General features: G+C 49.9%; 2 protein-coding genes across 4 annotated transcripts; one reads left to right on the top strand and one right to left on the bottom strand.

Annotated features, from left to right (window-relative positions):
- Nucleotides 1-6: 6 nt before the first annotated feature.
- On the top strand, nucleotides 7-1,948 carry ALKBH4 (alkB homolog 4, lysine demethylase; the record flags this gene model as incomplete). The annotated part of the gene is made up of 3 exons (XM_010721786.2): nucleotides 7-87; nucleotides 275-472; nucleotides 1,242-1,948. Coding segments are annotated over 3 exons (921 nt in total), but the record flags the coding sequence as incomplete, so codon positions are not given.
- A 4,373-nt stretch (nucleotides 1,949-6,321) lies between these two features.
- On the bottom strand, nucleotides 6,322-15,661 carry ORAI2 (ORAI calcium release-activated calcium modulator 2). 3 transcript variants are annotated; one of them, XM_010721784.2, is made up of 4 exons: nucleotides 15,612-15,661; nucleotides 14,938-14,981; nucleotides 13,499-13,739; nucleotides 6,322-9,029 (listed from the first exon to the last, which is right to left on the bottom strand). In XM_010721784.2, exons 3-4 carry the CDS (start codon nucleotides 13,727-13,729, stop codon nucleotides 8,484-8,486), a joined length of 777 nt encoding a protein of 258 aa, XP_010720086.1. In that variant the 5' UTR covers nucleotides 13,730-13,739; nucleotides 14,938-14,981; nucleotides 15,612-15,661; the 3' UTR covers nucleotides 6,322-8,483. The 3 variants fall into 3 exon arrangements, with proteins under 3 accessions (XP_010720086.1, XP_010720087.1, XP_019477455.1); XM_010721785.2 differs by lacking the exon at nucleotides 14,938-14,981 and having other exon boundaries at nucleotides 15,612-15,655; XM_019621910.2 differs by lacking the exons at nucleotides 13,499-13,739; nucleotides 14,938-14,981; nucleotides 15,612-15,661 and adding an exon at nucleotides 9,962-10,380.

Below are 15,661 nucleotides of genomic sequence, written 5' to 3'. Positions count from 1 at the left end.
CCCCGCGCTGGGCGCGCATCGCTGAGGGCGGCGCGACGGCCCGGAACGGCGTCAGCTGCGTTCCAGCATCGCTGCGGGACGGAGACGGTACTACAGAGAAACGGCGCGGAGGCGCGATCTCACGGCAGGGCAGGGAAGGCCGTCCTCGGCATCCCTCGCACCTCCGCGGGCCGGGCAGGCGGTTTCCACGTTGAGGTTTTGGGTAATGAAGGGAAACGACTCGTTATGAGAGCTTCCCCCCTCACGTGTTTGTCATCTCTTGTTATTTCCGCAGGGGGAGGATAATTTCACTTACTGTCCGGCAACGGGCTTAGCTGAGGGCAATGAGCACTCCTCATTTGCTGGCTGGGCATTTCCCTTCCCAGGGGTGTTTTTGGCGGAGGAGTTCATTAGCAAGGATGAAGAAGTGGGGGTGGTTGAACTGATGGACCGGGATGAATGGAAGCCCTCGCAGTCTGGTCGAAAGAAACAGGTTTGTCTTTACAAGCACATTTCTTCTTAGATCCCTCTGCATTTCAAACCCAATCCACTTACATATTTCATTAACGGCTCTTCTTCGGGAACTTTTTCTGAAATCAATTACAAGAATGACTGCTGATTAAAATCAGCTGCTTGCAGAAGCAAATTCTAGTGACGTTCAGTACCGGACGTTGCATATTCAGGCATTAATCTTAGAATCATACAATGGCCTGGGTTGAAAAGGACCACAATGCTCATCCAGTTCCAACCCCCTGCTACGTGCAGGGTTGCCAACCACCAAAATCAGGCTGCCCAGAGCCACATCCAGCCTGGCCTTGAATGCCTCCAGGGATGGGGCATCCACAACCTCCCTGGGAGAGCTCACACAGTTTTATGTGAGAGAAGTAAGGGTTGGTGGTTTTTTTTGTTTGGTTTTTTTTTTTGCTTTCCAGTTAAGAAACCTAATCCCAGAGAGATTAATGTAGCCTGTCCAAGTCAGCTCCTCAGGGAAGCGGTACAGTCAACATCCCTGGAGGTTTTGCAGAAAAGGGCAGATGTGGCAGTGAGGAACACGGCTCACTGGGCACGTGGAGATGGGCTGATGGTTGGACTTGGTGGTCTCAGAGCTCTTTTCCAACTTTAATGGTTCTGTGATTTTGGAAACTGGTGAGGAGCTGCTGGAAGAGAACAGAACTCAAAAGCCGTGACCCCATAGGGATCATAGCCTCAGGTCTTGTCCCAGGTTTTCCTTCAATGCTGTTTTTTTCCCCCTCTTCCAACAGGATTATGGACCCAAAGTGAACTTCAAGAAACAGAGGTTGAAAGCTGGTGGCTTTACTGGCTTGCCAAGTTTTAGTAAAAAGATTGTGGCACAGATGGAGGCCTGCTCTGTGCTAGGTGGTTTCATGCCCGTTGAACAATGCAATCTGGACTACAGGCCAGAAAGAGGTTCTGCCATTGACCCACATTTTGATGATTGGTGGCTGTGGGGAGAGCGTCTGGTTAGCTTAAACTTGCTCTCAAAAACCGTGCTGTCCATGTCTTGTGACTCAGAGGACAGCATCCAATTATTTCCTACTTTCAGTAATGAAAATGGGGAATTAAATCCCCCTGGATCTCTTACACAAACGTCATCATGCGAGAATTCAGGCAAACAGGGAAGCAGCTGCCTTTTATCCCCAAGGCTTGTCCCAAGTAAGGAAGTGACTGTTGCCATTCACTTACCCAGGAGATCTCTGGTGGTGCTGTATGGTGAGGCACGCTACAAGTGGAAGCACGCCATTCACCGCAGGCATATCGAGCATCGGCGAGTGTGTGTCACATTCAGAGAGCTGTCTGCAGAGTTCAGTGCTGGAGGAAGGCATGAGGAGCTGGGTAAAGAACTGCTGGAGATAGCTCTTTCCTTTCAAGGGACACCGGTGTGATCAGCAAAGGGCTGCTAGAATTGTGTCTTAAGAAATGTGAAAAATAAAAACCAGGATTTGTAGAATTTGTTTTTTTTGGAGTGCACACAAGAAACTGGGTATGTACGGATGTTAACAAACAGTTTTTTGTGAAGACTGTCCTGGGCAATGGCAGCTCTTACGTCATCCTGCTTTACTGTTACCCGTGGCCCAGGGACACACCTGTCTTCTCACCCACTTCAGATTGTTCCTTGAGAGAAAAGCTCTCCAGGGGGCAGGCAAGCATCTCTCCACAGATAGTACAACACTAAGAACTAATTAAAGTAATTATCCTTCGCTGAAGAGTCATACTTTAACAGTGAGGATAAGCCATAAACGCTGCGTGTGACCTATATCTTCTGGGACCAAAGAGCTGCATTTGCAGAGGGCCAATGCTGACTCTTCCACAGAGACAGCTTGGGCAGAGATCAGACCAGAGACTCACACAGACTGTGTTATTTTCTGATCGTTTGTCATCTCTGAACCCTGCTGTCAGCTCTCAGTATTGAGAGTCAGATTTTGGGAATAAGCTGGGCAACAGACTGCAGCACCAGTGGCTGTCATTTTTTTTCTTGGCACCTCCAGCAGTCAGGTTTGAATCATACCTTGTACCTAAGATTCAAGTCATCACTTGTAGCAGACGCTGATTGAGGGCCATCTGTCTGTTCAGAACTAACTTCTGTGCTCTTGAAAATGAAGCTGTGCTGTGGAAGAAGCGTGATACACAGTCGTATCATCAAAACCATTCAGCATTGTCACAGATACAGTAATGAAATGATACTTTGCAATGCTGTCTGGTTTTGTTAAGAAAAGGGGCATGTCTCTTAGGTGAGATTTCAGCATCCTTGTACAGCTATATCCTGTCCTAGAAGTACTTCCTTGGCATAGCACATGGTTTTTAACATAGCAGTAATGCATTCATGCTGCAGACTGCCCTCTGCTGCAGGCATTGCGGAGGAGGCAGCTCCTCAGCCCAACTAAACTAGGTTACTAAAAATCAGGTGAATCAGGACATTTGAAATGATTATTGCTATGCTCCTTCAAGGCTGCAATGAAGCTGTTTTAGTTTAGCCCTGTATTTAAGCCGTTGTGGACACAGCTACACAGTGATTGCAGCAGGGATCAGCGAGCACTTCTTCCGTGGGCAGTCCTAAACAGCAAACCTCCACCCATACCACAGCATCACTGCCTCAGCAGCAGTTCCAGCATGCCCTCTCTGACAGAAGGCTGTCACTGCAGTGAGACAGCTGAGCTTTATAAGAAGAAAATTCTCACGGAAATCTCAAAATTGCAATTCCTAACCTTTTTGAGGCAGGTTGGTGCCATCAGCCCTATGCTGCCAATACCCACGGGCTCAGTAGCATGCTGTCCCCAGGCCCTGCATTGCTCCTAAAAGACATTGGGCCAAGCAGGAGATGGCTGGCAGACTGCTGGGGTTCAGCAGGGAGCCACCCTGGGCAAGGAAACCCATTCTGCAGGTAGGGCAAGCCTTGAGACCTCATCTACCACCACCCTGCTGCCTTCTGGTGCTCAGCCTCTTCAGCAATCTGCTCTGCACATAGCAAAATACAGCAATCGACTGCTTCCATTAATGTTTGACCATTATTTCCAACATTCCCTTTTACATTTCCATCGTGCTCTCAGCTTGTGAGAATCCTTCTGGCACGGGTACCCACTGTTTCGTTGTCTCAGCAATGGGAGCAGATGCTGGCTGCTGATGAATCAGTGTGCCATGATAATGAACTAATATTGTTTATCTCATTTTGTGCTCTGCATTTGTTAGCTGAATTTTTCTTTGAGATGTACAGCAAGCTGCTGCTCTTGCCAGAAAATTCCAGCCCTGCCTACTCGATATCTTCAGTTCAAAATCTGCAAATAATTATCTTGTAAGCCAGGAACTGAGGGCTTCATCAAGATGGTTTTACCGTCCAAAACAGTAATGTAGTCACGACTCAGTTATTGCTATGTCCATCTTTTATATTTTTCACCTGCTGAACGCTCTCCTAGGCACCACCTCAGACAGATCACATTGCAATCACAAACACATTGGCTCTGTTTGACTTTTTAAATCTTTATGTACATTCTCTCCTAAAGAGCCATAATTGTGCTGTGGGATATTAATGGTCAGGTCTGGATTATCAGTATTGCAGAAATTTAAGAAAAGCATAAGGAGGATTTAATTAATTAGGTGTTCAAAGTACTTTTGCCCACTCTGTTAGTATAATTATTGTACGACAAACTTCAAATTATAGGCATTCCTATCAGAGCTGTTTGTCTTTTTAACCCTGATTAGCACTTGCAAAACACGTGCCAAGAACCGTTCTCTCATTAAAAGCAAATGCACCTGTTTGATATCTCCTCGTGTGTTTTAAAAGGACACGTGTAGTATCTATCTCAGCTTTAAATAACAAGAGGTAAAACACAAATTAACCCATAGAGGATGCTGGAGGACTTCAGCTATCTTTCAGGGAAAAAAAAAACACAACAAAAACAAAAAAACACCAGCCTGAAATCAGCAAGAAGCATAAAACTTAGCATATCTATCTGGTTTTGCTCACAACTGAGATGCATACCTTGTTCTACATTAAGCATTGCTCATGAAGAGAGAAACCAAGAGCTGGTGAAGCACGCATACAGAGGTCTGTTCTCTCCTAGTGTGCAACAGTCAGCGTTGCACCGGCGGTCACAGCCTGGAGGTGAGCTGTGAGCCCTGTGCATGGCTGTTCACTGGATGTTTCTCAGCTCAGCCAGTGCGTCACTGCTGGAGCCACTTTCTTGTCTGACATCATGCAGAGGAGGCAGCCTGTGAGAGGATGATCAGAAGATAAGCACAGGCCTGGCTGTGTTGAGCCTGAGCTCGAGGCTGTGGCTCTCGGGGAGGCTGCTGAGGAAGCTGCTTTAAGATAAGGGAAGAAGATAACAAAGCTGTGAAAATAGGGAATCTTGAAACTTTTTGTTAGTTTAGGGAAGGGAGGTGGGACATGGTGAAATCCCACATAAAACCACAGAAAGGCACTAAATGGGAGCAGCCAGCCCTGCAGCCCACCAGTCCCCAGCTGCCCTCGCCATCCTGGGCCCTCAGCACCAGGAGATGCACGCTCCACCACCTCCCTGTCAGCACTTCCACATGTTGGAGCACCAGGCACAGCGTGCTCTGCTCTGAGCCCTGACATCGTTTCCACTGGTCACACGGATTGGGCCCAGGCAGCCAGGGCTGGCATAGCTCAGTCTGCATCAGTGCTGAGGCTGCTGCTGCCCACCAAAGCCATGGGATGGGTTGGGACCTGAGAGTCTCTGTTAAAAATAGGGAGATCAGGGAGCAGGAGCTGCCACCAAGCCGGGCCAACAAGAGAACCTGACACTGCCCTGGGTGCCTGCCTGCGCTCGTGGCCAGGCTGGACTCCTGCTAATGAGGGAAGCAGCCGTGGGGTGACACAAAGCTGCACTATCCCTTGCTCCCCTTTCCAGGAGGCAGGGCTGCAGCACACTGTGGCATCTTGCTGCTGGCATAAGTGCCCCCAAGAAATAGAAGACCTGGGACAGGGTTGTGGCTGCTCCCTGCAGCAAGGTGAGCCCCGAGACCTGGCTGAACAGACTGGAGGGATTGCCTGGGCAAAATGAGAGCTTGTGAGGAGAGCTGAGGATGAGGGCAGCACCGCAGGGCCCGTGGCTGGTGCAGGAAGCAAACAAACACCATCCTGGCCCCAGTGCAGGAGCAGGACACCCACACAGGCACCCCTGAGCTTGCTGCATACCTGGAGACCCAGCGGAGACAGACACCCGGGGCTGACTGGGATGAGGTGTTCAGGCCAGGCACGAAACATGAGCTGGAGGACAGCAGCACAGTGCGGAAAGGCAGGCATCTCCCTGCTTGACTGATGGAGTCCTGCTGCCAGCCATGGGGCAGCAGCAGAAGCAGGGAAGATTTTCTGGCACCGTAGCACAGAAGCAGCCGCCTGGACAGGCACACTGTCCCCACTCATTTACAGATTAATTAAGTTTCTGTTGCTTGCTGGTACCTGGTACCACGGGAGATCTTACTGCAATGCAAGTCCGGACCCAACAGCACTGAAAACGTAAGCAAGTCAGAAGAAGAGGTGAGAAACTGAGTGCTTTTGTTGGGAAAGGAACAAGAGGAGGTACAACACAAAGATGATGAGAACCCAGGTGGCAAAAAGCAAAAATAATCCCATGGAAGGGGAGAACCCAAGGCCCAGAGAGAAACAGAAATCAAAGCTGTGAGCAAATTGAGGAAAGCACAGCATTACGCAGCTTTAAGCGTGTAAACCCTTGGGAAACCACCTGAAGCCCCTGATTCCCTGTGGAGTGAGGCAATCCCCTCTCCAGCCTTGAGCCTGCTGTGAACCCAAACCCACCAAAGCCTCACCAGGGCGTTCTGCAAAGCCAAAGCACAGTCTGCTGCATTTCTCTGTCTGCTGAAATTTATTATATTTCCATATGAGCTGCACTGCTGTCACAGCATCACGTACACACTGTGAAATTTGACAATTTCTTTATTACAAAAAAATAAAATAAAATAAAATAATGCTACAGTACTTTCCTCTACAACTGATTTCAAACCTCCTGGGCTCCACAGCGCACAGAGACCAATTACCACTGCTGTTATAGAAAAAAAAATGCAAAGTACAGATATGACATTAATCCTATCTGCTCTAGCTCTGGCTTCGCAATAGAGATTTTGCTGGAAGAAGAGCCTACGTGTGTAATACTTGGCAGAAAACTCAACTCTGATTTTGTTACGTAAACCTTTAACTTTTATTTTGGTAAGAAGAGGAGGAAGAGAGGCGGGCTGCTGGGGGATGGTATGAATTTCATGACCATCCACTTCCCGGAGGACACTCCTCATTTTTTGCATATGTGCATAAGTACAGGCTAGTCATGTCACACACAACAACTATTTTCTCTGCTGCACATCAGCCAATATGGTACATGCCAACTGTGGCAAGAACAACAGATGAAAGGCACAGACACGGTGCTAAGCAACTTGTTCAGCAATGCTCAAACTCACATGTAAACAAGAGAAATGAGAGTTAGTTTCCCAAGACCCTCATCAGAGAGAGGCACGGGGAAGGTCTCACTGGGATTTGAGTGTACTCCCCATTCTGGGAAGCTGACGTGGAACATGCTGCCATTAGATTTCTCAGATCCCAGAGGAAAAAAGGACCATCGTTAAACAGAACATTACAAACATCCATAATGTTTCAGGAACCTACACAGCCTGGGAGCTGGGAGATTCTGATGCAGTGTTTGAGTGCAGAGCAGGAAATGGGCATAGGATCAGGGCCAAGAAAATGGGCTTATGTTTCTTTTAGCCGTGTGTCAGAAATGTTTCTTAGAAGAGCTGATGACTGCAAAACACTCTTTTCTCTTGAAATACTTTTTATGGCAGTTTTTGTCCAAAAGGATGCTGCAGGATTCGCAAGCTTCCCTTGCTAAGTCATACTGACGTGCCAGTGTCTCTTTCTTTAATGCTGGAAAAGCAGCAGCCCAAATGAAATGTGATAGCTCTTTAATGGCACACAGATCTCCACTGCGTCCTGCTCCACCAGGCTCGCCCTGCAGCTCCACCTTCCCCAGAGGAGCTGCCTGCTTTGGTGCAGGGAGAAGGAAGCAGTCCTTTTCAACAGGCAAACGCTACAGCTGACAAACAGCACCAGCAAAAAACGGAGGACTGGGACTTGTTCTCTCCAGCACACCAAGAAAAAGACATTCCAACAGGACATAACAACACAGGGACGAGTTTCTACCACTGTCTGCTGCCACTTTTCCTCCCTGAAACTCTCTTTTCTAGTCCTTCAAAGCTTCATCTCATTAAATTTTGTCACTGTTCTGTTTTAAGAATGCCCTTGTTAAAACTAAAACACCTGTAAGCCTTCCCTGGGCTCTTATTGAAAAAAAAAAAACAAAACAAACCAAGAGATCTTGGCATCTGTTCAGTCTAAGGTGACAGATTCTATTGAAGACAGAACAACAGAAGTCCCCAGCCCCTTGCATTTAGAATTTGTAGAAGCGTGGAAAGGAATAGTGAGAAAAGAACATAAAAGCTAAGGCTGATTTCTTCCTGGTTATACGTTTATGGAACATTTGCTTTGGAGCAAAGGCGACGAACACTCACAGTTCCTATTGTGCTTTCCAAACGTCCTCAGGTTGGGTGCAAATGCCTTCACTAACCAGCTCAGCTCTAGAAACAAACTGCCAGTTAATTGCTGCTGCACAGACAGCCAGGGAGTTCTGACACTAAGACAGGTCCTACACACACACAGCCTTTTTGGACAGCTGATGCAGTTTTACTTTTGGCAAGAGAACATCGCATTTGTAAAATAATGCAGATTTTTGGCTAGCTGTACCAATGTAAAGATTTGACCTTGAGCTCCATGGCAGTGTCCATTTAAGTACAGAAGTGTGTAGGACCAGAGACCACAGAGTCTGAACCGGCGTTAGAACCCACAGCTATACATGGCAGGCAATTAGCATTGACATATTCAAGCCTCCAAACAATCCACCACCAGTGTGCCCCACCAGCCAGCAAAACAGGCGTTTTGCTCTCGGCCTCAGCCCCCATCACACCACCTGCATGCCTCTGTCATGCCCATCTAACTGCACTTTCAGTTTGTGGAGCTCTTCGATCTCTCGGTTGTGGCGCTCCGTTTTGTGCCGCACCAAAGAGCGGTAGAAGTGAATGGTGAAGACAACGAAGATCAGCCCCACTGGGACCATGATGATGGTGGAGACCAGAGCTGCCTGCCAGCCCGCGTGGCCGCTGGGCTTCTGGATGGTGGTGGTGTCATTCTTCAGGATGGAGTCCACGGGCAGGAACTTGATCCAGCACAGCAGCACCACTTCCGCAAGGAAAAGGAGGATCCCCAGCACCGTGGAGAAGCCCCACGCCAGCTCGATGTAGGGATGCATGCGCTCGTGTGGGGATTCGCTGATGGAATTCAGGTTGTGGATGTTGCTCACTGCCTCCACGTTAGGCAGAATGCAGGTGCTGATGAGAAGGGCAAAGAGATGAACAGCCACGAGCACCGTCGTGCAGGCACTGAACGCGATGAGCAGCATCTGTGGGTACTGGTACTGCATCTCCAGCTGCACCTCCACCATGGCAACCTGGGGGAACAAGAAAGGAAACCACTACTCAACAGCTGCCGGTTTTCCACCGTTCAAGGCTTTAATCCAGGAAAGCATCTTTACTCAGGAAGAGCACCTAAGGTCAAGTACACACTCGAGTGCTTTTTAGAACAGCAGCCTAAACGGCCGGCCCTGTTTCCCTCGATGATGCGCTCGCTGTCTGCAGCTTGGTCTATCTCAAGCTTTACGCACACGTTTTGGTGCTGCAGTTTTCCAAAATAGCAGCTCCCTCCTTGCAGCCATACGAATGGCATCAAACCGTGCTGGCAGCAGCAGGAGCTCGTTAGGCAGCTCACACCCAGCCCGCAGGCAGCCATCCCGCTCACCGCTCTCACACCTTCCTCTTCTGCTCACCGCCGGCCGCTCGCTGCAGGAAGTTTCAACATGGTGAGTGCACAGGAGAGTAGAAGCAGCAGCCCTGCTGGCCGGCTGCCAGCCAGCCTACCCGGCGTCCCAAGGGAAGAATGAGAGCTACTTCGTAATAATCCAAGTTAGTCCATAGTTAAAATAGCTGCCTTCTATTCTCCGAGCGCTAAGTTGGTTTTTATTACAAATATGCCTGGATACAAGCTATTTATATCCCCAAATATCTCCCTCGAGGTCTCATAACTTACTGAAAGGAGGTGGATGGCTACTGGCTTATGGGCGCAGTGACAACTCCATTCTCTTAGTTCAGGAAAGCAGGCTCCTATCAGCTAACAAATCTCTGAAGCTGTTCATTTTAAGTTACTTTAATGAAGCAAAGTATGAACAGCCATTCCAGGCACTGTATAACCATCTGCACCATTCACTCTGGCATTACTTATAACATTACTTAGGCACTGGGAGATTAAGCTGTCCCTGCTGGTGACCCTGAAGAGGATTAAGGAGGACGGAAGCAGTGCTACGACTGCTGTCTTTCCTGCAGTTACCTTGAAATCATCAGCAGCCCAAAGCAGGGAGCAGGTCAGGTCTGAACATATCTGCTAGCTGCAGGACACAACACGTGCGTGGGGTAGAAAATGGCCAATCGCAGCACGCCCAGGTTTTATTCCTACATCAACTACAAACGATGTAAGAGACGCTAAGAACACTGGAACAGTTTTTGGGCATTCCCAGCCCTCTGTTCTGGTGATGAATATGAGGTTGTGGATTTTGTTTGTTTGTTTGTTTAGAGAGGTTCCTGTTAGTAGCTCCTGTCACATAGAGGGAAAAAAAACAACACAACACAGGTTTGGCTTCACCACCATTGCAAGGAAGGTCCATGGAAATAAAGCATACACCACACTGCCTTAAAATCATGGTATTGCTGAGGGTGGGGAAGACCCCAAGTCCAACCCCAGCCCACCATGCCCACTGACCACATCCTTCAGTGCCACACGTCCACAGTTCTGGAGCACCTCCAGGGCTGGGGACTCCTCTCCTCCCTGGGCAGCTGTGCCACCGCAGCAATGCTATTTCTGAGAAGAAATATTTCCTAATATCCAACCAGAGCCTCCACTGACACAACTTAAGGCCATCGCCTCTCATCCTCTAATCAGAGTCATCTAGGTTGGAAAAGATCTTGAAGACCCCCCACACCCAGCCATCAACCTGACCTCGTGTTCCTTTTCCAGTTCCCTGCACACAGATTCGAGGAGATTAGACTTATCCTCTGCTGCAGTGCCCTGCATGACACACCTGTACAGCACAGCGATCGTCAGTCAGGCTACACCAGGCAGGAGAAGCTGCAGGTGTATCATTCATTCCTGGGGGCTGTGCCACCCAGCAACACAGCATTCAGCAAGCTGAATAGGAACCATACCAGCATGTTCAATCCATAGCTTTATATCAGAGCTAAAAGCCTGGCTGATGCCAACATATCAATTTCTAGGTGTCACATCAGCAGCACTTTGCAGCTAATTGGATGTTTCCTCCCAGACAAACCTGTTCCCTAGGGCCAGCTTCAGCTGTGCAACACGATGAATTTTTAACACTGACTGATGGTTCAGTAAGAGGTATTTCATAGAAAAACATCAACAATCCAGATAGGGCAGCAAGGCAGAAAAAGAGTTTGTTTAACACAAACAAGCACTGGCAAGGTGAGCGAGCTCTATTGCTTTACCCCACACAGATTGTCATGTCATCCTCTGACCGGGATAAGAGAAAGAGGACAAGCTGACATAACCCATTTAAAAACCATTAAGCATGCTACATGGTCTGTCAAACTATTAATATGTCACGTTCAATACAATTATACTCCTCTGTGATAACAGCCCCCTCTGCTTTAACCTCCTTGCAGAAGCCAAGGTTTCAAGGGATTGACTCTGCAAGGCGCTGAGCACGCTGCTGAGCAGCAGAGGATTTCAGCACGGGCTTAATGTTAAGCTCAAGGATTGCCCTGCTGGACCTCACGCTTGTAGGTTTGCTAAAGGAGCGTGTGCTCTGAATTAAACACAAGTTAGATTATGGGTTATTATGCTTTTCTCTCATCGTTTCTTTTTAAAGATCACCGGAGCCCAGATTGTCCACAACAAAGAAGATGCTCATCTTGAGAAATTCAGACGAGCACAGATAGTATCACACAGGAGGATAACAAATGGCTTCACATAGAGCACGTTACATCCACACAGATGGTTCGGCAGTCTGTGCAAACAATCACTCCAGTAGATCTGTTGGGCTTTTTTTTTTTTTTCCTTCTTCTTTTCCCCTTCTCTAAATCAAATGCATATCTGTAGCAATTAGACAAGCGCTGCTAATGGGAACAGCTCTTCTTTCCAGCGGGGAAATGAAGATTTCCCATGCTCCCTCTCAATCCCCTTTACCTGCAGTCTACCCAGGGAAGCTCACGCAGCCCCTCTGTGCAGCACTGGAGCTGGAAGCAGCCACATCCTCCTGGCCCGCCCGGCTCTCTGCCAGGAATACCGCAGATAGCATCGCGTAACGAGGAAGGTTTGCATTATTCTGCAGCCTGTCCAGAAGGAGCTGGATCAAAGCCACCGCCTGTTGATTAAATATCCATCAGCTTGTAATAATTTTCAGCCAATATGGGACTGGCTGGAATTGCACACGCTGAGAGGGAAGTAAATAAAGCAATAGCCAAGCCCTGGGTGACACCTGTTTACATAGCTATGGGCACACAGCGCTGCACGGGAACCACTTAACTCTAAATAACTGCACCACTTTCATCATTGGCCACAGACACACTCTTATTAGTCAGTGTTCACATCCTAAGCACAAGCCTACCAACCTATGGACAGCAACAGATGCATCACCTTCCGCTGGAAGGCCAGTGTGACCAGGCTGCTAATAAAGAGAATTCCTTACTGCAAGAACGCCAGTTTCTGAGAAACACCAATTTGGGATCTACTTACTGCATTAAGCTGATGGTCTATTAATAATACTACACCTATCGGCTAATGTGCTTTCATACTGTTAGAGACAAGGCAAAGGATGCTCCCTGGCACCAGCTCTTAACATCCCCACAACGGACTGAAAAACCCAAGGGCACATAATGCTCCTCTGTTCCTGCACCCCGCGCCCACTTACTGCCATGTTTTAATGCTGCTCCACTTTGGGCAGCAACAAAACAGAACTCCCCATTGTAATGCTAAGGAGCATTCATCTTCTGGGGGTGGAGATGCAGGGGTGGGAGAAGCTTAAAAAACCCACAGAACTCTATAAAACATAGAAAGTTCCTCAAGCCTGCCCATCTCCTCCGTGCAGCTCCCTTACATCACATCCTGCCCTCTGCATGTGTGCACTTAGACCTCAGCAGCAGCTCACTTCCTGGGCAGAAAATCTCCCCAGAAGAGATTTCACTCTGGATAAAACCAGAGGGGAGAGGAGGAGGCTGATGGCATCACAGTTCAAAGCCCCGAGCACCACACCGCTATCTCGTGGTGTTTATTTATGCGCTCCCTGACACAGCTCTGACCTATGCAATAGTTCCCAGCTAACACCCAAGCACAGAGCACAGCAAGGACGAGGGATTACTCCCAACAAGCAGCACTGACAAAAATACACTCGGTTTGGCTCCCTGCAGGCTGCACAGCCCTCTGACGTCGTGCCCGAGGCTGCGGGGCCTCCCACAACACGATCTCCCTATTCGTGCCATGCAAAGTGCTCCCTGGCAGGCTGCCAGCCAGCCTCCACCTTATTACAGGCACCATGACCTGAAAAAAACATACAGAAAATGAGATTAGGCCCACAGCAGTGACCAGGTGCAGCTGGCAGCACCTGGCCTTGGGGCACTGCTTGGATACGGGGCAGCTCTCGGGATCGTTTGCAGGGAGGGGATCAGTGTTTGCAAAGGGCTGGGAGGATAACTGGGAGGTATGGGCAGCTCCTGAATCCACACCGCCTTGGGACGGCCAAGCACATCACAGCACACCCTGCTTCTTCGCAGGGACAGAACACCAATTAACAGAGATTTGTTGTTGTTGTTACTTTTTCACAATCCAGAAAGCGTTCCTGCAAAACCAACGTACCATCGCAAATCCAGAGAGCAGAGCAGAGGTTCTGCTGGAGGCTTTCAGCTTGGCTCGGCTCAGGTACAGCTTCCTCCAGGACAGGGCCTGAACAGAGTGGTGGTTGGAGGTCACCAGCTCCAGGTAGCTGCGGCGCACCCAGTCCCGATAATCCATGCCCTTGGTGCCAGGCTCAGAGCAGCAAGCAGGAGTGGAGGGATCCACTGGGACGTTCAGTTCAGAACTCATCATGAGGGAAGCACTGAGGAAATAAAACAGCCGTGGTCAGGACGAGGCAGCGGACAGAACGAGCTGCTGGAAAAGCTGTGTTGGAACAAAGCTATCCTCAGTCAGTAGGGAAACGTTGCACAGAACCAACTGCCTGCTAGAACTGATCGTGAGAACCAGGTGGGATTGCACAAGGAAACCTGGAACTGCTCCAGCGTGGTCAGAGAGGTCGCACAGCACCCAAATTTACACGTCAAAGCCAACATCTCAACTTTCCCCTTTCATTCCTCCCCACTCGTTTGTTTTACAAAAATACGCTTTAAAAATATGGTCACCATCCCGCTGTTTGGTTTTAAGTTGGCAGTTTAACGTCACACTGCATCGTGCCCTGCTCCAGATGCATTGCATTAGTGTACCAGGGTACATCCAGCTGAAGTGCCCAGGGCTCACTCTGTGCTCCCTTTGGACACCAGTTTTTCCATTCATCCATTGCTCAGCTCACACAGGCACAGCTCTTGTCCAAAGCAGCCACGAAGCCTGCATGGGGTTAACTAATGGATCTCCCAAGCTCCTGCAGCAGAAACTTCCCGCTGGCTGTGAATCTCCAGCAGCTCCCTGAAGGAGCACTGTTCATTCCCAGCCCCACACCTGTGGGTCACAGGCACCGTGCTGTTTGCTGGAGCACAGCTCCAGCCTTGCCCAGCTCCCCGCCATATGGTGTGGGCTTATCAAGTCATGGTTGCCAGGAGATTGGAGGAAGCAGCCGAGATAAAAAGCACCAACTGCCCCCAGCTCTGAGCCACACTGCTCAAAAGGAACAGTGACCGAGGCTGCAGCTGCAAGCCAAGCACTGTGAGCTGTGAGACTGCCTGTGAGTGGCAGAATTACGGCACTGCTTCCTGTGATGGCATCCTGTATGTGCAGAGTGGGGGTGCTGGCTTTGTTTTCGCTGGGACGCTGACGGTCTCTGAGCTGCCATTTGTTTTCATAAAGCACACAGGAATTCAGCATGTTGGAAACATCAAGCCCGGGACAAATTCCATTAAAAGAAACACGAATTCAGAGGTTACAAGGGGAGAACAAGAACACCCAATCACAGCTGCTTCTTTCCTTAGAAAATAAACTGAAAATACCACAACGATGAATTTTTACTCTAGAGCAACTCCAGAGACGTCCCCAAGTAAGTAAACATCTGCAGAAGGAAACCCATAAACCCATGGAACAGCACTCACCTGGCTGCCTATGGGCATGGAGGGGCTGCGGGGGGCTCCGGGGGCTGAAACACAAAACCAAAGGAGCGCTTTACACGCACGGTACCCTCAGCTGGAAGCACCTTCACTCTGGAAGCCCTTTTCAGGCAGCGGTCTGCACCAGAGGTGAGTTATGGGGAGATCCACGGTCCCGCCTTGCAGGTTACGGGTTCGGAACAGAAGTACCCGTGCAGGAGGGGCTGCACAGCACCGCACAGCACGAGGCTGCAGGACGTGCCCGGAGGCTCTTTCTCAGCTCTGGCCAAACTCGTGCCAGGTCACCGCTGCGCCAAACCGCCGCTGAAGACGCAAGGCGCCACTCGTATTGATGTCGGTATCCCGCCCAGCGCCGGCCCGGAGGAAGGGAAGCCCCGGCAGCGCCCCGCATCCGACCTCCGGGACGTGGGGATTTCTGCACGGCACGGCTGAGGTGGGCAGCCCGGCTCCCAGCGCTCGCACCGCAACCTCTCCGTGGGCCTTCAGCCCCCGCACCCAACCCCACCCCTCAGCCCCGTGCGGAGCAGCGCGCCGGTGCCTTTCTGCCCCACGGCCAGGCCGGAGCCCCAGATGCCCTCCAACCCCGGATTCCGCCGTTTTGACCCCCTACGCGGATAGGACGAAGCCCCCTCCCCCGCCGGGCCGGTCTCCCCGCTCACCGCTGCTGCCCGCTGTCCGGTTCGGGCGCGGCGCCCCGGGAGCCGCCGGG

Source organism: Meleagris gallopavo, chromosome 21 (assembly GCF_000146605.3).
Source record: "Meleagris gallopavo isolate NT-WF06-2002-E0010 breed Aviagen turkey brand Nicholas breeding stock chromosome 21, Turkey_5.1, whole genome shotgun sequence".
NCBI lineage: Eukaryota > Metazoa > Chordata > Aves > Galliformes > Phasianidae > Meleagris > Meleagris gallopavo.
The sequence above is the reverse complement of the archived record's forward strand: the minus strand, read 5'-3'. Positions and strand labels throughout refer to the sequence as shown.

Excerpts from the sequence above, each read along its gene's own strand:
- ORAI2 (XM_010721784.2), bottom strand. The coding sequence starts at position 13,729 with ATGATGAGTTCTGAACTGAACGTCCCAGTGGATCCCTCCACTCCTGCT. Across the intron at positions 9,030-13,498 it reads TGCTCTCTGGATTTGCGATG|GTTGCCATGGTGGAGGTGCA; the intron begins GTACGTTGGTTT and ends TTGTTCCCCCAG.